Source organism: Littorina saxatilis, linkage group LG8 (genome assembly GCF_037325665.1).
Source record: "Littorina saxatilis isolate snail1 linkage group LG8, US_GU_Lsax_2.0, whole genome shotgun sequence".
NCBI lineage: Eukaryota > Metazoa > Mollusca > Gastropoda > Littorinimorpha > Littorinidae > Littorina > Littorina saxatilis.
In genome coordinates this window covers 14,276,554-14,298,553 of record NC_090252.1, presented here as the reverse complement: position 1 = coordinate 14,298,553, position 22,000 = coordinate 14,276,554, and the positions used below count along the sequence as shown (strand labels likewise).

Sequence of the window (22,000 nt, the reverse complement as noted above, 5' to 3'; positions counted from 1 at the left end):
CCGAAAACATATAAATATGTTGTATTTGGATTAAAAACAAGCTCTGAAAATTAAAAAAATTAAAATTATGATCAAAGTTAAATTTTCGAAATCAATTTAAAAACACTTTCATCTCATTCCTTGTCGGTTCCTGATTCCAAAAACATATAGATATGACATGTTTGGATTAAAAACACGCTCAGAAAGTTAAAACGAAGAGAGGTACAGAAAAGCGTGCTATCCTTCTCAGCGCAACTACTACCCCGCTCTTCTTGTCAATTTCACTGCCTTTGCCATGAGCGGTGGACTGACGATGCTACGAGTATACGGTCTTGTTGAAAAATTGCATTGCGTTCAGTTTCATTCTGTGAGTTCGACAGCTTGACTAAATGTTGTATTTTCGCCTTACGCGACTTGTTTGTTACATTTAGTCGGTCTGGTGCGTGTGGTTTGAATGCCGTCCTGATAAATGTCTTTTAAAAACACATTCACAGTAACATCTTCGACGCAGACACAGACAGTTAATTAGGAAGGGCTCCTAATATGGACCACTTTTTGTTTCATGCTGATAACTAGCTTGTTTTCTTGCGAAGAGTTTTATTTTGTGTTTGGTAGTCCTTCTCTCAATCAATATGAGGCTTATATCGCGCGTATTCCGTGGGTACAGTTCTAAGCGCAGGGATTAAAAAAAAATTAAAAATTATGCAATTAATTTTGTATCGCGCACATATTCAAGGCGCAGGGATTTATTTATGCCGTGTGAGATGGAATTTTTTTTACACAATACATCACGCATTCACATCGGCCAGCAGATCGCAGCCATTTCGGCGCACATCCTACTTTTCACGATCACGGCCTATCTCTCTTAGGTTAACCGTTAGGCCTAATTAGAGTGAAATAGCTTTGATAGACATTCAGCAAAAATTAAATACAGTCAAAATCACAAATGGTCCATAATAGGAGCCTGGGCGCCTAATATGGACCAGTGAAGCGGCCTTCACAAATCACTGTAAAAAGCCCCCTATACTTCAAAATAATATGATACAGCTCAGTGTACAAGTCAGACTAATTTTAATATGCTTTAGATTGATCTGTTTCGGGTTGATGAGAGCATTATTTGAAGAACACCAGGAAACTAAAGAAGCTTATCAAAAACAGAGTAAAAATAAGTGAAATTATCAACTTCCACGAAAAGAAGACTTTTTTTTTTAAATCTCGAAGACTAGTTATAGGTTATTTCCAGCAAGCTTCTTAATGAATTAATGAAAATAGCTTTTAGCTTTTTTTTTCTTCGATTTGTTGAAGGTGGTCCATATTAGGACTCGCACATACTTTGAGATTTTGTTTGCAGTAGAAACTCGGGGTCAACACTGCTAAAATGTAACAAATGCGGTCTTAGCTGTCATATATATGGTAATTTTTGTGTGATAAAAGCTTTGGCTGTGGACACTGAGAAACGAGTCCGTTTTAGGCGGCAAATTTAGAGTGAACGCTGCCAAACTGAATGAAAAAAATTAGAAAAAGCCTAACGGTTTTGAGATTTGTGTTTCTGCAACTGTTTTGACATGTGCGAGTTATCCAGAGAGGTTGAATACAGCGAACAAAACTTTTTTGAGCGCTCTAGCACCGTTAGTTTTTCAGAACAGGAGGGGGTCCATAATTATTAGGAGCCGGTCCATATTAGGAGCCCTTCCCCCATATCTACGTGAAGCTACCACCGCTCGGCTTTACACACATACACTTTTAATCATTATTATTATTATTATGGGGAGCTTATATAGCGCGAACCGCAACTGTGCTCTCCGCGGTTTACATATTAATTTCTGCCGTTTGAAATGGAATTTTTTACAGACAGACAGACAAACAGACTTACCTTTTCAGCCACAAATATAACAATATTCCACATAACAAAAATTAAAAAAATAAGTCTACAAAACCGCTCCAGTCCAACCATATTCCGCGTACACAATCTTCACTTCCATCCCCATTTTGAAACATCACAACAGACTTCCAGATATGATTATAACACGACCATATGTGTTCTCTGGTTGCATGTTTGTTCAGTGTCTTGTCCCCACATAAAGCATATTAACTCTACCTGTCCTAAAGCCAGTTGCAGTTCTAAGAGGACGTTAAAACTAATTATCACACACACACACACACACACACACACACACACACACACACACACACACACACACACACACACACACACACACACACACACACACATTTGAAAGATCCCATGTATGTTTTATGATTGTTGTTTTGGTCTGAATACAACTTTGGAATCTTACTACACTCATAGACCTATATTAATATAGGTCCCTGCTACACTCTTGTTGATTTTACATTTAAGTTGTCAGAAGTATTTTGTTCGTCGGTTCGTGTCTGGTGCGTGTGGTTTGAATGCCGCCCTGACAAATGTCTTTTAAAAACACATTCACGGTAACATCTTCGACGCAGACACAGACAGTTAGGAAGGGCTCCTAATATGGACCACTTTTTGTTTCATGCTGATAACTAGCTTGTTTTCTTGCGAAGAAGTTTTATTTTGTGTTTGGTAGTCCTTCTCTCTTAGGTTAGCCGTTAGGCCTAATTAGAGTGAAATAGCTTTGATAGACATTCAGCAAAAATTAAATACATACAAAATCACAAATGGTACATATTAGGAGCCTGGGCGCCTAATATGGACCAGTGAAGCGGCCTTCACGAATCACTGTAAAAAAAGCCCCCTATACTTCAAAATAGCATGATACAACTTAGTGTACAAGTCAGACTAATTCAAATATGCTTTAGATTGATCTGTTTCGGGTTGATGAGAGCATTATTTGAAGAACACCAGGAAACTAAAGAAGCTTATCAAAAACAGAGTGAAAATAAGTAAAATTATCAACTTGCACGAAAAGAAGACTTTTTGTTATTTTTTTTTTTAAACTGATCTCGAGGGCTAGTAATAGGTTATTTCCAGCAAGCTTCTTAATGAATTAATGAAAAAAGCCTTTAGCTTCTTTTTCTTCGATTTGTTGAAGGTGGTCCATATTTTAGGGGACTCGCACATACTTTGAGATTTTGCTATTGATTTTTTGTTTGAAGTAGAAACTTGGGGTCAACACTGCTAAAATGTAACAAATGCGGTCTTAGCTGTCATAGCAATTTTTGTGTGAAAGCTTTGGCTGTGGACAGAAACGAGTCCGTTTTAGGCAGCACATTTAGAGTGAACGCTGCCAAAAGTGAAAAAAAGAGAAAAAGCCTAACAGTTTTGAGATTTGTGTTTCTGCAACTGTTTTGACATGTGCAAGTTATCCAGAGAGGGTGAATACAGCGATCACTTTGTCCGCACGTCGCTGGGCATATCAGCGCAGTTCAACGTTGCCAGAGACCAAAGAAGCGCTTTACTCAGGTCGCAGCGCGCGGCGGCTCACTGGAGGAATGTTTGAAAACTATCTGTGCTCGACTGCCAGCAGACCACAGGCACATTACACCCAATAAAGTTTGGACTTGTACTGGCAGAGAGCGAATGCAAATTCTTGTAGGCATACCGCACAGACGCAACATAGCATATACAGACAATAACACCCACAACACTTCAACAGCATATGAAAGGAATAAAAATAAATCCGCAAATCGCGCACAATACACCAGTTAGAAAAACAAGGAGTACCAAAGCGGCGTGCAGAAACTAAACTGACTCGGAGACTGAGAAGAAACATTTATCACACGATGTGGATAGCAAACATTAAAATAAAACAGATAAGTCAAGCAAAAAATAAACACAAATATCGAAAACACAATAAACAAAGGTAAAGAAAACAAAAAGAGATGCTTGCCGACAGTCAGTGTGTGAGTGCGTGGTTTGTGCGTCAGCGGGGTGTGTGTGTGTGTGTGTGTGTGTGTGTGTGTGCGCGTGCATGCGTGCGTAGCGGCTACGTTCTTGCGTGAGTGTGTGCGTTCGAATGAGAAAGAAGAGAGAGAGAGGATTGAAGAATGAGGTCACGCTCTCTGTCACATGAATACATATACACACACTGAAGGCTACCTCGGACACGAACACTTGCCAACAACTGTGGTTGGACATGCTTTTGAAATGGAATATTTTTTCGACATGATTTCTGGACATACGAATCCCGCTGTGTTGCCTACTGATGTTGCGAATGATGAAGGTTTTGAGTTGACTGACCTTGAGGAGGTATTGCATCAGGCGTTTATCGTCTCAAATTATATCCTTGCTACTTTTCAGGAGTCAACTATTGCCATTCATGGTAACTTGGATAGTCAAAGTTTTTATTTGTTTGATTCCCATCAAAGAAACAGAAATGGTAACCATTCTTCAAATGGCGCTGCAGTTTTGATGTCATCAAGTTAATTCCTTTGCAGAATTGATTGATTTTCTCAAAAGCCATTATCAATGTGTTTATCAATTAACACCTGTTCATTTCTGTCCAACTGCAATGCAAACTCAATGTGGAGGAAACAAGGATTCATTACAAACAAGTCATCCCTGGCCCTGTACATCAACAGATTTATGTACCTCAATCAATACTGCTAGTATGAGTGACAGGAATCTAAAAGAAAAAACAACCAAACGCAAATGTACTACTACTTCTACGACTCGTTTGAATGTAAAACAGAAATGTAACACTATCTGTGACAATGACGGTTCTACGACTCGTTTGAATGACGGTATAGATCGAACCTTAACCCACAACTACGAAAATTTGTGTCAGACTTTTTTGAACAGGAAAATATGCCTCTGTTCAACAGTAACCAACACATGGAAGATGTTTTTGAAACTTTACAGAAATGTAACACTAGCCTATCTGTGACAATGTTGCTTTTGAATTGAACCCACATTTGTTGAACAGGAGAGAATGTTCCTGTTCAACAGTGCCCAAAACACTGAATCTGACGTTTTTGAATCTTTTCTGTCATCTAACTGAATCTGACGTTTTTGAATCTTTTCTGTCATCTAACCCAATTGCTCATGACTTCATCGATCTTGAACATGCCTACTTTTCAAAGAAAGACAGACAAAAGCGAAATCTGCATGTTAGCCATCTGCCTGAAATGGTCAATGCACTTTTGTAAAATTGTCACAGCTGTTATGCACTTTTGTGAAATGGTCAGTGCTGTTGTGCACTTATGCAAAACTTGGTGCTGTGCTGTTAACATTTGAACAAAATGCATTTTGTTCAAATGTTTAGTGCAACTTGCTACTATATAATCGCTGTATGCGCTTTGTGGTAATAATGCACTTTTGTGAAAAGTTTGCGCTAAATGTTGGCACTATGCATCATTGTTGGAGCACCCTCCTGTAGTAGATGCACCATGCATAAAAATGTACTTATGTGAAATGTTTCGTGTAAATTATTGTCACAATAATGTTTTGTGCGCCCCCATGTATGTGTTCTGTGCTAATAATGCACGGTTGTGAAATGTCCGTACACATTTTGTGGCACTATGTAATTGTTAGTGCATCCTCGTGCGGATGCTTCGTGCTAAAATTGCACTTCCATTAAAATATTGTACGCTCATGTCAACTGGTACTATATTTTCAATTGTTTCTCTGTCAATTTCAGATGTTTGTTTCCAATTACTTCAGTATCTCCCTGTTGCAATTCCAGGTGATTCATTATGCATGTGCCAATCAGTTTGAGGTGTTTAATTCTGATTCCTGTATTTACAGTGCAAAATTAAAACTATTGTTTTGAAACATTCCAATGACACCTGGTAATGGTTCTGTTTTTTTGTAATTTGAATTTTGTTTTTCTGCAATAAATATTTGAAATGGATCTGAGACTGACTTACTACTTTTAGCACTCTTTTTCACCACATTCCCACGTACAGATATTGCAATATCAACTCTTCCTTTCTACCTGTTTCAAACAAGCTCTATTTTTTAATTAAAAAGTTTTTTTTCTTGTGGCTGTTTGATCAATTATGGCAAGCATTGACTGAAATAAACAATTTATATAGGCCTATAAGGCTATATCCAGCACAACATGCAATTCATTAACTTTTGACCCTAACCTTTAACACTTCCCAAAATAAATCTGGTAAATGGTGTTGTACTTTGTGCTCCGTCTTACGGAGTTGTACTTTTAACACGGTGACTTTACTGTAGTGCTGCCAGGCAGGTGACTTTCGTTTTCCCGCCGAGCAGTTATTTTATTGTTCAAGCTTAGTCTAGTGACTTATCTGTAACGTTTTCCTGTTATAGCTTGTGCCGCCATTTGCATTTGTTCGTAAATGGCGTTGTACTTCGTGCTCTGTCTTACGGAGTTGTACTTTTAACACGGCGACATTACTGTAGTGCTGCCAGGCAGGCGACTTTCGTTTCCCTGCTGAGCAGTGTGTTCTGTTGTTTAGCTTTAGTCTAGTGACTTACTCCTTACACGCTTGGTTGAGCTTGCGCCGCCTTTGTTCGTGATTTATGTTAAAGCCTGTTCTCCGTTCACGGAGTTGTAGTTTAACATGGCGGACTTTAGCGATAGCGCTGTCGGGCAGGTGACATTGTTACCTGCTGAGCGGTTCGTTCTGTTGTGTAAGCTTAGGTCTTATGACTTATCTTTTACAGATTATTTTTGTCTTTACCTGTACCGACTTTTGCGCGTTGGTATTCTGTTGTTTACTACATGTCTCCGTCTTCACGGAGTTCTAGTCGTCAACATGGCGGACTTGCGTTGTGTCGTGCAGGGCAGGGACTTTGTTACCCGCCGAGCAGTTCGTCTTTACTTGCTTTAGCCGGTTCGTTTTTCCGTATGGATCATCTTTCGCTGTGCTATTTTATTACACTCTTTTATGGCTTTATCTGGTCGAGATTTTGCGACCAGGTTAGCATAATTTGTTATGGGTCGTTCGACCCTCTTGTTGTGTTATTGCCTACTTTGCTTTGGTCAGTAGGTCAGAGAAGGCTTGGTGTGCCGTCTTCGTGACGTTCCGCCTGGTGTCGGCTACTCTGCTGACGCTGTCGGGGTTTACGCAGTCAGCTGCCGTGTTCTCTGCAGATGTGGCTTTCCCTCAACCGTCGGGTTCTGCCGACGAGGTACGTACTTGTGAAAGTTCGGTTCACTCAGCACACGCGCGTGTTGTTTGTCTCGACGGTTACCTCACCCGCGTCGCTGGGACCGATTCGCCCGGTCCCTCGTCCATGGGTTCTACTGCTTCGGCAAAGAGGTTTCCGGCCACAGGATTTCTTTCGAGGGATCGTGGCACTTTCACATCGTTACCATCGACTTCCGGTTCGCATCCTACGGGAGTTCCGGTCGTTGGTGGTAACGGCAATCCGTTTCCTACCTACGCTTCCGCTCAGGCGGTTGCGGACGGTGGGGACAGGTTGGGTCAGCTTCCGGGTAAAGCACAGGTGTGTTCCGGTCGCCTTCCCTTCCGGATTGCCAGCTACCTCTGGTTCCGGTCCGCCGGTTCTGGGGTAGAATTTTGGAAGTTCGATGCGTTCAGCACACGTGCGTTCGTCTCGACGGTTATCCCACCCATGTCGCTGGGGCCGATACGCCCGGCCCCTCGTCTATGGGTTCTACTGCTTCGGCAAAGGGATTTCCGGCCACAGGATTTCTTTCGAGGGATCGTGGCACTTTCAAATCGTTACCATTGACTTCCGGTTCGCATCCTACGGGAGTTCCGGTCGTTGGTGGTAACGGCAATCCGTTTCCTGCCTTCGCTTCCGCTCAGGCGGTTGCGTACGGTGGGGAACAGGATGGGTCAGCTTCCGGGCAAAGCACAGGTGTGTTTCCGGTCGCCTTCCCGTCCGGATTGCCAGCTACCTCTGGTTCCGGTTCACTGGTTCCGGGCAATGGTAGCAGCTCGGTTTTGCCGGTCCCCCTTGGTGTGGTTACACAGGGTTCCGGTACGGCGAGTTCATCAGTTCCGTTTCGGGGCAATGATGGTTCCGGTCATGATCGGGCTTCATCGGACATCTTTGTTGATGATGTGGATGTTGACGAGGATTGTGACGACTCTCCTGAGGCGGAACACAACTTTCGAGTTGAGAGGAGGTTCTTACGCGCGCTGAATGCCGCCGCTGAGGTTACCTCTAGATACTTTGCAGAAGGGGTGACAACTTCGTCTTCGCGTTTAGCGGCACCACCTTCCGCATTTGGCGATTTCCGGGATGACAATGAGACTGGCGTTCACTGCCGGTTTCGGGAGTCGCCTTCTGTAGCCTATGAGATGGCTAAGGTGTTGAGTTCCGGTGCTGATAGCATCGTTCCTCTGTTAACTGCTCATGGGGATGCGCCGGAGTCTGTTCAGCCATGGCTGGCTTCTCCGAGCAATTGTTCTCGCGCGTCGTCTAACATGCTTCGTAACCAAAGCTGAACGGGAAGCCCAATCATTTTATTGATTCTTTTGCACTTCCGAGTTTCCCGCTTCAGGTCACTCCTGTGTTGGGGGACAATCATTTATGGCTTCGGCCTATGCTGGGAACAAGGTCTCTTTGCCATGTAGGCTTCCAATGTCAACCCTTTGGGTTTCAGGTTGTCTGTGGTATTGGTATCCCGTCTCTCACTTCTGTTTTCGGAGTGAAGGACTGTACGCATTAGCATCAGCCCACACTGCCAAGGTGTTGCGGGTGTTTTGCACTAGGGATTTTGGCTAATTCTGGTTCGTTTTTTGACGTTCCAGGTAATCGTAGCACTTTGTTCTTGCCTCTCCGCAACTTCTGATGTCAACCCTTTGGGGTCCAGGTTGTTGGGAGCAGTGATGCCATGTATCTTACTTCCTGTTCTGCTGCGGCTGTTTAGGATGGTAAGGTTTTGTACGTGATGGCATCTATGATTACTGCTTGCGTAGGTCCCCGCGTCTGACTTTTGGTCTCTCAGCGGAACAGACGCGTTCTGGGTTTTCGGCCATACTCAGGGTGTTTCTTGATTGGCGGCGAAATTTATTCCGGATTTTTCTTAAGGATGCTCCTTTGTTCATGCCACTCCAGGCTTCGGCCATTGTTTAGGATCTTTCTGGTCTTTTCCTGCTGCTCTCAGGATGACTACGAATCTGATCAGCTTTCTGATTACGTTAGAATCGGTTTATTATTATTATTATTATTATGAACATTTGTGCGCCTAATCTAAATATAGCCCTAGGCGCTTACAAAATATAAAATACATAGTGAACATTATACGAAACACAAATCGACAAGGACTCATACACTCACAGACAGGCGCACAGCGAGAACGCGACGCACTCACTCATACCAACTACAGGCACATGCATTCTAGACGGAAAAACAGTCGTAAATAAATAAATAAAGTATTGGATACATAAAGTTTGTTGAGAGAAGAAGAATAGAGCTGGAAAGGGAAGAAGAAGGAGAAAGAAAGAGACAGATCAAGGTTTACAGACTTTCTTTCGAGTGGTGAGAAGGTCCTTCACGACAGCTGTCGGTTTTTGAGCGTTCATCGTTTTTGTCCTCTCGAGGAGGTTGTTCGGACTTTCTTTTGACTTCCTCTGTTTTGACAAGAAGTGTCTGAAGTCAGTTTGGGGGCAACATGACTTTGTCTTACCTACGGGTAGCGACGGTCCAGTTCATAGTCATAGTCATTCATTGGTGCATTCTGCCACGACCCACGAAGTTATGAGTGCTTGTTTTTGCTAGGCTTGGACTCTTAACGCAGGAAGTTTTACTGCGTCATTCGCTCGGTCTTGTTTGGGTAGTTACTCAAGCAGGTCATGCACCAGCAGTAGCCTACTTTTGGCTAACCGTTTGGATCATGCTGGGTTCACAGCTTGGTTCATTAGAGGGTGAGTGTTTCTGGTAGTTTGGGTACTTCAGGAACACGTATGCTCTTTCTTGAGCTTTTTCTCACCGATGAGGGCTTGATATCTTTTTCTCAGGTATCACTTGTTTTCGGAAGGAGATCGGTCACGAACTGACGTCATCTCCTAGGCCTGGCGGGCTTCACGCCCTCCCAGGGTGTAACATAGCGACATTATGTTTTAACGGTCGCTACAGGGTTTGTCCTATTCAGTTCTGTGTTGACAAACTTAGGCTCTGATCGTTCCACGTTCGGCACTACAGCAAGCTCCCACTTGATGCTTGCTTCCTTTCTTGTCGATTAAATTTCATAGCTTCTTGCTAGTGAGAATTGAGTTAGACTTTTGCCGCTTTCGATTAAAGTCGCTTTGGTTTTGATGAGCAATCTCGGTTCATCTCTTGATGAGAGGTTGCATTCTCGCCGACCTGCAAATTGTTGCCTTTGTTTTCGGCTTTAAGTCATTCGACTCTTTTGTGGGAGAGTCTAGTAAGGCCAGATGTTTTCCGACATTTGTCTTGCTCTATTCTTTGAACAAGGGGCAAGTTTTTTTCTCTGGTTCATTGCGAACATTTAGCGTTTCCTCTTGGACTACGGTGCTGTGGTTTACTCAAGCCATAATCTTTTAGTGCTTCACTCCGTGGAGGGTGTTTCACTTGTGGTCGTTTGGAACTCCTTGTTCTCTTCAAGGGGAGACGCAAAGGTTCGTTTTTTATTACTCGCTCACCTCGGAGGACATATCTGGTTGTCTTCCGAACTTGCACGGCTCTTTTGAGTCAAGAGCTGTCTTTCTGGTCTAGCTGTTTGTAAGAGATTGTTCTCTCTTTTCGTCAGTCACGACCATGACAGCGTATTTTAGGCCTTTTCACTTAGCTTAGGTCTCAACAGGCTTTACCTGAAAGGGGTTATTTATCTATGTTGATCTTTTCTGGTGGTTTCTTTTGCCATCATTAACTTTCTATGAGTGCAAATAAAGGGGGGGGGGAGTTAGCCCTTCCTCCAGCACCTGCATTAGTGCAAGTTCTAGATTCTGGGCATCGGCTTTAGCATTCTCCAGTTCAGGAGGATGTTAAGACTTTCCACGAACTTTTGTTATCGTAGGAAGACTATGTTTTGTTAGTCTGGAGGAAAGTCGTTAGGTCTTGACAAGACTTTTCTCTTTCTACGCCCTGCGTGGAAAGGGCCCTGTAGTCAAAGCTTTTGTCTTTTGAAAATTAATTCCAGCTTGGGATTTCTTTTTGTTTTTAAGCTCTTTTTTAAGAGCCTTAGATTTTGAGACATGCTAGCCTTTCTTTATAGGAAGGCTCTCAGACTCTTTTTGCCGGTGTTCACTTCCCCTTAAGGGGGTAGCGTTTTACATACTTCTGGGTCTCGCGCAAGGTATTGAGTATTTTGACATACTTGTCTTGCATGGCTCCTTTTGGTTCTTGCGTTTAGACGGATAGAATCAAATTATTGCTAGGCAGCCCTGACTAGATGGGCTTTTACACTCATTAACAGGCGTATGAGTGCGGCAGTCAAATGGGGGGGGAGCATTCTTTCTTCCTCTGCGTTGTCTAGAATTCATGGGGCCTGAGCTTGGACCTTTTTTTCGGTGGTTCTGCTGCCAGACAATTCTCGTATGGCACCTCAGTGGTGTTTGGACGTCACATTAAGACGTCTTTCTTTACTACTTTTTGTGCGTGTTTTAATACCCACTGTTATGGTAGTAGTTGCTTACCAGAAATGGTTGAAGCAGGCCGGTTTCTTATCATGTTTAAGTGAGTTTCCCGCCACCTTATGTAGCAATCTGCTATTTATGTGAGTTGGAGTAAGAATATGTGATTTAATCGAAAATTTCTTAATAAATTTTCATTTAATTAATATACTTACCAACTCACATAGTAAATGCCCTCCCAACCTACCCCGCAATCGGTTTTTTTTGTTAATGGTTGAAGGTGGTGTTTCATTGGGAATGAGTTTACCGGTGATATGTGCTGCGCATGCGCGGGCTACCGGTGAGGGGAGGTAACTACCAGGACCTTGTTGTCAAGGTTTTGTTTTGTTTTGGGAGTTACCTCCCCCTGTTTCTAGGGTTAGTACTTCAATGTCTTACGCATCAAACTGAAGTTAATGCTATTTATGTGAGTTGGTAAGTATATTAATTAAATGAAAATTTATTAAGAAATTTTTGATATTAGTTGTTTAGTGAAATCATTCAAGCCATTTTTATATTGTTGGCAGAGTTGTGTTTGTGTGTGTAAAGAAAGATGGTATTTACACGATGAAGTTGCCATTCTCTGGACAAAGAGCTTAGTGGGATCTTTCAAGCCTAGTTTCTGTGTTGACAGAGTTGTGTTTGTGTGTGTAATTTGTAAAGGAAGATGGCACTAACATGTTGGAGGTAGTCAGAAGTTACCATTCTCTGTATGTACAAAGAGCTATGTCAAATCATTCAAGCCATGTGTATCTTTTCACAGAGCTGTATGTGCAAGTGAGGGCTCAGGAAAAGGAAGAGTTAGCCAGACTGCTCCCGGTGTGTGTGTGTGTTTGTGTGTGTGTGTGTGTGTGTGTGTGTGTGTGTGTGTGTGTGACAGTGTGTGTGTGTGTGTGTGTGTGTGTTAAGTGGAATCATTGAAGCCATGTTGATATTGTTGACAGAGCTGTGTGTGCGAGTGAGGGCTCAGGACAAGGAGGAGCTGGCCACGTTGCTCCCGGTGATCAACAAGCGCATCACCAAAGCCGCACGTGCCTCCACCGACTGCATCAGGGTCAAGGACTGTGTCAACTCATGGTCAGTACAACTAAGGATAAGGTTAAGGATAAGATTCATATAATCCTGTGAGGTTACCCTCATGGACATTCGGGCTGCTTTCTCCCTGGGAAAGCGAGCTGCCATACAGTATACGGCGCTACCCATTTTTTTCAGTTTTGTTCCTACATGTGTGTATTCATGCTTCCAAACCCTGAGACTTTCGCTGTGAACTTTGGTTCTTTATCGTGCGCATGCCTGCACACGGGGGTGTTCAGACACCGAGGAGAGTCTGTACAAAGTTGACTCTGGGAAATAAATCCCTCGCCGAACGTGGGGATCGAACCCATGCAGTCTGAGAAGAAAAAAAATCCTTGCTTCAACAGTGCTCTGAGAGGAGCAGCATCTTTTAAATCAGTATACAATGTGGTAAGATGGGCAGAGAAAGAGCACTCTTTGTGAGGATTGGGTCGGGTTACTTCCACTGAGCTACTTTCTTTGCTTTTCTATGTGATGCGGTTACTAGGCCGTAAGGCCATATATGGTGCTGGCCATCTTGTCGCCAGGCGTTGCTTCTGGGCTACTTTTTGAGTCACTTGAGAAAATGTGACTATGTAATCGGTCAGTGTTAGTCTGTCCGGCCGGCCGGCTGTCCGGCCGGCCAGCCGTAGACACCACCTTAACGTTGGACTTTTCTCGGAAACTATCAAAGCGATCGGGCTCATATTTTGTTTAGTCGTGACCTCCAATGACCTCTACACTTTAACGATGGTTTCGTTGACCTTTGACCTTTTTCAAGGTCACAGGTCAGCGTCAAAGGAAAAATTAGACATTTTATATCTTTGACAAAGTTCATCGGATGTGATTGAAACTTTGTAGGATTATTCTTTACATCAAAGTATTTACATCTGTAGCCTTTTACGAACGTTATCAGAAAAACAAGGGAGATAACTAGCCTTTTCTGTTCGGCAACACACAACTTAACGTTGGGCTTTTCTCGGAAACTATAAAAGTGACCGGGCTCAAATTTTATGTGAACGTGACTCCCAGTGACCTCTACACTTTGACGTCTGCTTTGGTGACCTTTGACCTTTTTCAAGGTCACAGGTATGCTTCAGGTATGCATTGTGTTGTGAATAGCAATTTCTTCCTGTCCATCTGATGCCTCATATAATATTCAGAACTGCGAAAGTGACTCGATCGAGCGTTTGCTCTTCTTGTTGTTATATTTAGTCAAGTTTTGACTAAATATTTTAACATCGAGGGGGAATCGAAACGAGGGTCGTGGTGTATGTGCGTGCGTGTGTGTGTGTGTCTGTGTGTGTGTGTAGAGCGATTCAGACTAAACTACTGGACCGATCTTTATGAAATTTGACATGAGAGTTCCTGGGTATGAAATCCCCGAACGTTTTTTTCATTTTTTTGGATAAATGTCTTTGATGACGTCATATCCGGCTTTTCGTGAAAGTTGAGGCGGCACTGTCACGCCCTCATTTTTCAACCAAATTGGTTGAAATTTTGGTCAAGTAATCTTTGACGAAGCCCGGACTTCGGTATTGCATTTCAGCTTGGTGGCTTAAAAATTAATTAATGACTTTGGTCATTAAAAATCTGAAAATTGTAAAAAAAAAAAATAAAAATTTATAAAACGATCCAAATTTACGTTTATCTTATTCTCCATCATTTGCTGATTCCAAAAACATATAAATATGTTATATTCGGATTAAAAACAAGCTCTGAAAATTAAATATATAAAAATTATTATCAAAATTAAATTGTCCAAATCAATTTAAAAACACTTTCATCTTATTCCTTGTCGGTTCCTGATTCCAAAAACATATAGATATTATATGTTTGGATTAAAAACACGCTCAGAAAGTTAAAACAAAGAGAGGTACAGAAAAGCGTGCTATCCTTCTTAGCGCAACTACTACCCCGCTCTTCTTGTCAATTTCACTGCCTTTGCCATGAGCGGTGGACTGACCATGCTACGAGTATACGGTCTTGCTGAAAAATGGCATTGCGTTCAGTTTCATTCTGTGAGTTCGACAGCTACTTGACTAAATATTGTATTTTCGCCTTACGCGACTTGTTTACACTTTCGGAGAGAAGCGCCCTTTCAGGGCTAATGGTGTGTGTGTTGTTGCAGGTGGGAGCAGCCGGCCCAGTTCACCACGCCTTGGGTGAAGGTGGAGAACATGACCTTCCAGCAGTGGTACAGCCAGTGGAGGATCATCGCCACCAAGATCAGGCAGCTCATCGACGTCCAGACATGAGGGTGGATACAGGCTAACACTGTCTGCACTTCACTGTGATTTCCTACACTGGTACAGCAAGTGGAGTGTTGTGACCACCAAGATCAGGCAGTTAATAGACGTCCAGACATGAGTGTGGATACACGCTACATATTACATGTGTATCTACACTTCCACTGTAATTCTCTACAGTCGTTGGTACAGCAAGTGGAGAATTATTGACAAAAACATCAGGCAGCCGATTGTCGTTCACACGTGAGTGAATACAGGCTTCAAGCTACATGTGTATCAACGCTTCTCCTGTGACTTCCTACAGTGGCACAGCAAGTGGAGTATCATCAGACAGCTGATTGACGTGCCGACTTGAGTGTGGTTACAGACTAAACACTGTCTGTATTCAACTCCAATTTCCTGCAGTGCTTGGAACAGCAAGTTTAGATTATGGACTGGAACATCAGGCAGCCGATTGACGTCCACACGTGAGTGTAAATACAGGCTTCAAACTACATGTGTATCTACGCTTCTACTGTTATTTCCTACACCGGTACAGCAAGTGTAGTATCATCAGACGGGTGGGGATGTAGCTCAGTCGGTAGCGCGCTGGATTTGTATCCAGTTGGCCGCTGTCAGCGTGAGTTCGCCCCCACGTTCGGCGAGAGATTTATTTCTCAGAGTCAACTTTGTGTGCAGACTCTCCTCGGTGTCCGAACACCCCCCCGTGTGAACACGCAAGCACAAGACCAAGTGCGCACGAAAAAGATCCTGTAATCCATGTCAGAGTTCGGTGAGTTATAGAAACACGAAAATACCCAGCATGCTTCCTCCGAAAACGGCGTATGGCTGCCTAAATGGCGGGGTAAAAAACAGTCCTACATGTAAAATTCCACTCGTGCAAAAAAACACGAGTGTACGTGGGAGTTTCAGCCCACGAACGCAGAAGAAGAAGAAGTATCGTCAGACAGCAAATGTAAATTTATCGCCACCAAAAGCAGAAAGCTGATGGACCTCCAGACATGAGTGTTGATGTAGAATTAAACACGGTCTACACTTCACCTTCGATTTCCTACATGGGAAGAGCAAGTGTAGTAGTATCATCAGACAGCAAGTGTACATTTATCGCCACCAAGATCTGACAGCTTTATCTATGTGAGTGTGGATAAATAAATAAATACTATCTACATTTTCATTGTGATTTCCGACAGTGGTACAGCAAGTGGAATATCATCAGAGATTGAGACAGCTGATAGATCTGCAGACATGAGAGTGGTGACAGACTACAAATTACTACATACATGTGTATCTACTTTTTCACTGTGATTTCCTACAGTGGTTGGTACATGTACAGCAAGTGAAGAATTAGGTGTCATGCCTACTGACCGAAACCCTACTGACTGAAAAAACTACATATCACTGAATACATCATACGTGAGTGTGTCAGATTGTGTGTGTGTGTGCAAATGTGTTTGTGCATGAGTGTGTGTTTGTGCGTGCGCGCGATTGCACATGTGTGTGTGTGTGCGTGCTTGGAATTTATTATTGCCAATAATCGCAAATAGTAACACCCCAACACACACACACACAAACATACACATGTTCATATCAACGTCATCTTGTAAGTTTGGCATATTTGAGAGAATATTTATCATGGAGAATGAATGACTTAATTTTAAGCATTAAAAACTTCCAAATCCGGGGCCAAGAATCGAGTATGCCAGAATTCCACGACGACATCTATATGTAGTTTTTCACCCAGTAGGGTTTCGGTCAGTAGGGTTTCGGCCAGTAGGGTTTTGGTCAATAGGGTTTCGGCCAGAAGGGTTTCGGCCAGTAGGGTTTCGGCTAGTAGGTTTTCGGCCAGTAGGCATGGAACCGAGAATTATGACCACCAAGATCAGACAGCTGATGACATCACTTACGCGAGTGTGGATACAAGTTGCTGTTCAGAAGCTAGATCTGGAGTGACACTTAGTTACTCAACTTACTGAGAGTAGAAGTGCTGAACTGAACTGAGTCTAACAAAGATATTTGTTAATGTGCAGTGAATCTTCTTAAAAGTATGTGTATGTCTGAAACTCCTATTGTAAATTAAGGGAAACAGTTTTAGCAGACATTTGTTATGCAATGATGTGTGAAATACTGCAGGTGGTGTGAAGAGAATTCCCTTTGAAGACAATGCAAGATCCTGTCATTTATCTATATATATATCGATTTGTGTCTGTGTGTGTGTGTGTGTGTATGTGTGTGTGTCCGCGATGCACGGCCAAAGTTCTCGATGGATCTCTTTCAATTTGGTGGCCATATTCAGGTACATCCCGGACACAACCTGGTCGATGAGATATTTCAACACATGCTCTCAGAGCGCAGCGCTGAACCGATTTTGGTTTTTCTCTGGATCCATTCCCAGTAACTCTTCCTTATCTTCTCCAGTGTTTTCAGCGTTTATCTCCCTTCCTTCTTTGTGGCGTCAATCCATATTCCCATTTCTATTTTTAGAAGGTCACTGTCGACAACGCTCAATCCATATTCCCGTTATACTATTTTTAGAAGGTCACTGTCCCGGCGAAGCCGGGTATTACTCTTCTCCAGTGTTTTGCGCGTTTATCTCCCTTCCTTCGTGCGGTGCGCCGGCAAAGCCGGGGTACACCCGGCAAAGCCGGGTCCCCGGCACAGCCGGGTTCCCGGCGCAGCCGGGTATTCGGCTCAACTTCTTCCCGGCGAAGCCGTACCCGGCGAAGCGGGTATTCATCTAGTCATTATATACTAAATGAATACCCGCTTCGCCGGGTACGGCTGCACCGGGAAGAAGTCGACCCGAATACCCGGCTATGCCGGGTGTACGCCCCGCACGGAGGAAGGGAGATAATCGCGGCTGAAAACACTGGAGAAGATAAGGAAGAGTTACTGGGAATGGATCCAGAGAAAAACCAAAATCGGTTCAGCGCTGCGCGCTGAGAGCACGTGTTGAAATATCTCATCGATGAGATTGTGTCCGGGGTGTAGCTGAATACGGTCTCCAAATTTGAAAAAGATCTACCAAGAACTTTGGCCGTGCATCGCGGACACACACACACACACACACACACACACACACACACACACACAGACAGACAGACAGACACAAGTCGTATATATATATATATATAGATGCATTAAAAGACATTTAAATTTGATGTAATGTTTACCGTGCTTGGGGACAGTTTTGGCTGAGATCATATTCAACGTTAGCAATCTCAAAAATAAGAACAAAATATAATTGATATGTTTGAATTTAAAATACAATACACAAAAGTCACAGTTGAGTTTTACGTTTGTGCGAATGTTTGTTTGTTAGCTGGCATTGTATTGATTTGTTCTAGGGTGACGAGCGCAGTGGCGTAGTGGTAAGACATCGACCTCCTAATCGGAAGGTCATGAGTTCAAATCTTAGCCGCTGCCACTTGGTGGGTTCAAGGTGGCGATTTTTCCTATCTCCCAGGTCAACTGCTAGTGCCTTATCCCCCTTGAGTCGAAACTCAAGCACAAGATAAAGTGCTCACAGTAAAGATCCTGTAATCCATGCCAGAGTTCGGTGGGTTATAGATTATAAACACAAAAATACCCAACATCCTTCCTCTGAAAGCGGCGTATGGCTGCCTAAATGGCGGGGTAAAAACGGTCATACACTTAAAAAAAATCCACCCGTGCGAAAACTCAAGTGTACCTGGGAGTGTCGGCCCATGAACGCAGAAGAAGTACTAGGGCATCATATCTGTTTCCTTCCTATGCTAGGTATTGATCTGATAATGGCTGGTTACCATTATCATAATGTGTGTATTTGACATTCAAAAAAGCTATTCAGTTAGGTGCACTGCTATTTCTGGTATCCTGTTTAGAAAATTAATAGGGCGATCAAAAGGAAAGTTGGAAAAGCTTTTTGAACCTGGGGGAAAATTGGCCGATGTGAACAATTATTCTCTACTCTTTCTCTCTCTGGACATCTGCGTGTGTGTGTGTGTGACGGAGAGAGTGATTTGTGTACATGCCTATGAGTTACATGTGTATGTTGTTTCTGTTGTTGGTCATGTAAACTCATTCCTATGCTTGACACAAACAAATCAGTCTTAAAGTGAAATAATGCTGATTTGACACCTTTATTTCAGTCATGAACACACACAAAAAGCTACACCAAAATGGCATCACAATATCAAGCAATTCACCATGCTGTTGAAACTACATGTATGTAACATCAAAAGGTGTCAAGTGTAAAACAAATTCACTGTTAAAAAGCTAACTCCTAAAACTTAAAAGCGTCACGATATTGAAACGTTCACAGCGCTGTTAAAGTGAACACTAATGTGTAACACGATACCACACTATTCATCACTCCCCTTTACCCCTAACATATATATAAAATAATGATGCTATCTGAAAATTTTGTCATTCCGCTTCACACACAAAAAACCGGTGTTGTTTAGATGTATCATGCCGATTATTTCAAAATAGAATGACGTTAACTTAAAGATGTAGAAATTTGTCGTGCCATCTTACACCAAATTAAGCATTGTCTAAAATGGACATGGGTTTTTTCCATCTCTCATAGTCTGCGCCTGATCATCGCTAACACCCCCCTCCCTGATGCCTTGTGAAACGCCCTGAGTATGCAGGGGATTGCTTTTAAAAATACTCTTCTGTCCATGTAAACCATAATGTATCCCCCCTACACACACACACACAGCCCACACACCCCACACACACACAGCTCTCCAGGCTCATAAAGCCACTCCTTCGCATGTAGACAGTTGAGCTCACGGTCCCAGATCTGGGTAATAACTTCCATCTCCACTTTGTCACATGCAAAACATCAACCCCCTGACTATCTGCTGTGGTGAGTAGCAATTTTTGGATGAATTAATTTCTCAAAAAGTCACCGGTGGCATTTACAACATTAATTCACATCAACATTCGCACTGCGCACAGAGATCACAGGTAGCTGATTTACTTTCCATGGACACAGGTGTGAAACATTCAGCAGATTAATTAAATCCCACATGGACACAGGTGTGAAACATTCAGCAGATTAATTAAATCCCACATGGACACAGGTGTGAAACATTCAACAGATTAATTCAATCTCACATGGACACAGGTGTGAAACATTCAACAGATTAATTCAATCTCACATGGACACAGGTGTGAAACATTCAGCAGATTAATTAAATCCCACATGGACACAGGTGTGAAACATTCAGCAGATTAATTAAATCCCACATGGACACAGGTGTGAAACATTCAGCAGATTAATTAAATCCCACATGGACACAGGTGTGAAACATTCAGCAGATTAATTAAATCCCACATGGACACAGGTGTGAAACATTCAGCAGATTAATTCAATCCCGGGGCGGGGATATAGCTCAGTTGGTAGCGCGCTGGATTTGTATTCAGTTGGCCGCTGTCAGCGTGAGTTCGATCCCAGGTTCGGCAGAAATTTATTTCACAGAGTCAACTTTGTGTGCAGACTCTCTTCGGTGTCCGAACCTCCCCCCGTGTACACTACATTGGGTGTGCACGTTAAAGATCCCACGATTGACAAAAGGGTCTTTCCTGGCAAAATTGCTTAGGCACAGTTAATAATTGTCTACCTATACCCGTGTGACTTGGAATAATAGGCCGTGAAAGGTAAATATGCGCCGAAATGGCTGCAATCTACTGGCCGTATAAAATTTCATCTCACACGGCATCACTGCAGAGCGCCTAGAACTGTACCCACGGAATATGCGCGATATAAGCTTCATTGATTGATTCAATCCCACTGTGCACAGAAAGCAGCCAGGCTGTAGAGTTTGGGTATGTGTGCAAGTGGAAGGACGCTCTTATCTCATGTAGAAACCTGCACACAGCCTCAGTGATTCAAAACGTGCTGTGCTTGGGAAGGACGCTCTATCCTTTGTAGAAACCTACACACACCCTCTGTCATTCAAAACATGCTGTGCATGGGAAGGACGCTCTATCCCATGTAAAACCTGCACACAGCCTCAGTGATTCAAAACATGCTGTGCTTGGGAAGGACGCTCTTATCCCATGTAGAAACCTACACACCCTCTGTCATTCAAAACATGATGTGCATGGGAGGGGCGCTCTACCCCATGTACTAGAAACCTGCACACACCCTCTGTCATTCAAAACGTGCTGTGCATGGGAAGGACGCTCTATCCCATGTAGAAACCTGCACACAGCCTCTGTCATTCAAAACGTGCTGTGCATGGGAAGGACGCTCTATCCCATGTAGACACCTGCACACAGCCTCAGTGATTCAAAACGTGCTGTGCTTGGCCGATGGTCTATCCCATGTAGACACCTGCACACAGCCTCAGTGATTCAAAACGTGCTGTGCTTGGGAAGGATGGTCTATCCCATGTAGACACCTGCACACAGCCTCAGTGATTCAAAACGTGCTGTGCTTGGGAAGGATGGTCTATCCCATGTAGACACCTGCACACAGCCTCTGTCATTCAAAACGTGCTGTGCATGGGAAGGACGCTCTATCCCATGTAGACACCTGCACACAGCCTCAGTGATTCAAAACGTGCTGTGCCATGGAAGGACGCTCTATCCCATGTAGACACCTGCACACAGCCTCAGTGATTCAAAACGTGCTGTGCTTGGCCGATGGTCTATCCCATGTAGAAACCTGCACACAGCCTCTGTCATTCAAAACGTGCTGTGCATGGGAAGGACGCTCTATCCCATGTGATAACCTGCACACAGCCTCAGTGATTCAAAACATGCTGTGCATGGGAAGGACGCTCTATCCCATGTAGAAACCTGCACACACCCTCTGTCATTCAAAACATGCTGTGCATGGGAAGGACGCTCTATCCCATGTAGAAACCTGCACACAGCCTCTGTCATTCAAAACGTGCTGTGCATGGGAAGGACGCTCTATCCCATGTACTAGAAACCTGCACACACCCTCTGTCATTCAAAACGTGATGTACATGGGAAGGACGCTCTATCCCATGTAGAAACCTACACACACCCTCTGTCATTCAAAACATGCTGTGCATGGGAAGGACGCTCTATCCCATGTAGAAACCTACACACACCCTCTGTCATTCAAAACATGATGTGCATGGGAAGGACGCTCTATCCCATGTGATAACCTGCACACAGCCTCTGTCATTCAAAACATGCTGTGCATGGGAAGGACGCTCTATCCCATGTGATAACCTGCACACACCCTCTGTCATTCAAAACGTGCTGTACATGGGAAGGACGCTCTATCCTAT

At 43.3% G+C, this 22,000-nt stretch overlaps 1 protein-coding gene and 2 long non-coding RNA genes across 3 annotated transcripts in view; 1 reads left to right on the top strand and 2 right to left on the bottom strand.

Annotated features, from left to right (window-relative positions):
- Window positions 1-17,418, top strand: part of LOC138972870 (HAUS augmin-like complex subunit 5) — a 56,810-nt gene extending 39,392 nt beyond the window's left edge. Inside the window, exons 17-18 of the mRNA XM_070345539.1 lie at window positions 12,387-12,519; window positions 14,627-17,418. Coding sequence (XP_070201640.1) covers window positions 12,387-12,519; window positions 14,627-14,753 — 260 coding nt within the window. The 3' untranslated portion in view covers window positions 14,754-17,418. The remainder of the gene's footprint in view (window positions 1-12,386; window positions 12,520-14,626) is intronic.
- The window catches only part of LOC138972881 (uncharacterized), a 35,638-nt gene extending 15,272 nt beyond the window's left edge, over window positions 1-20,366 (bottom strand). Inside the window, exon 1 of the long non-coding RNA XR_011457795.1 lies at window positions 20,264-20,366. This is a non-coding gene — a long non-coding RNA (uncharacterized lncRNA). The remainder of the gene's footprint in view (window positions 1-20,263) is intronic.
- LOC138972882 (uncharacterized) overlaps window positions 1-22,000 on the bottom strand; it is a 189,318-nt gene that overhangs the window by 99,753 nt on the left and 67,565 nt on the right. The gene's annotated exons all lie outside the window — the stretch shown is intronic.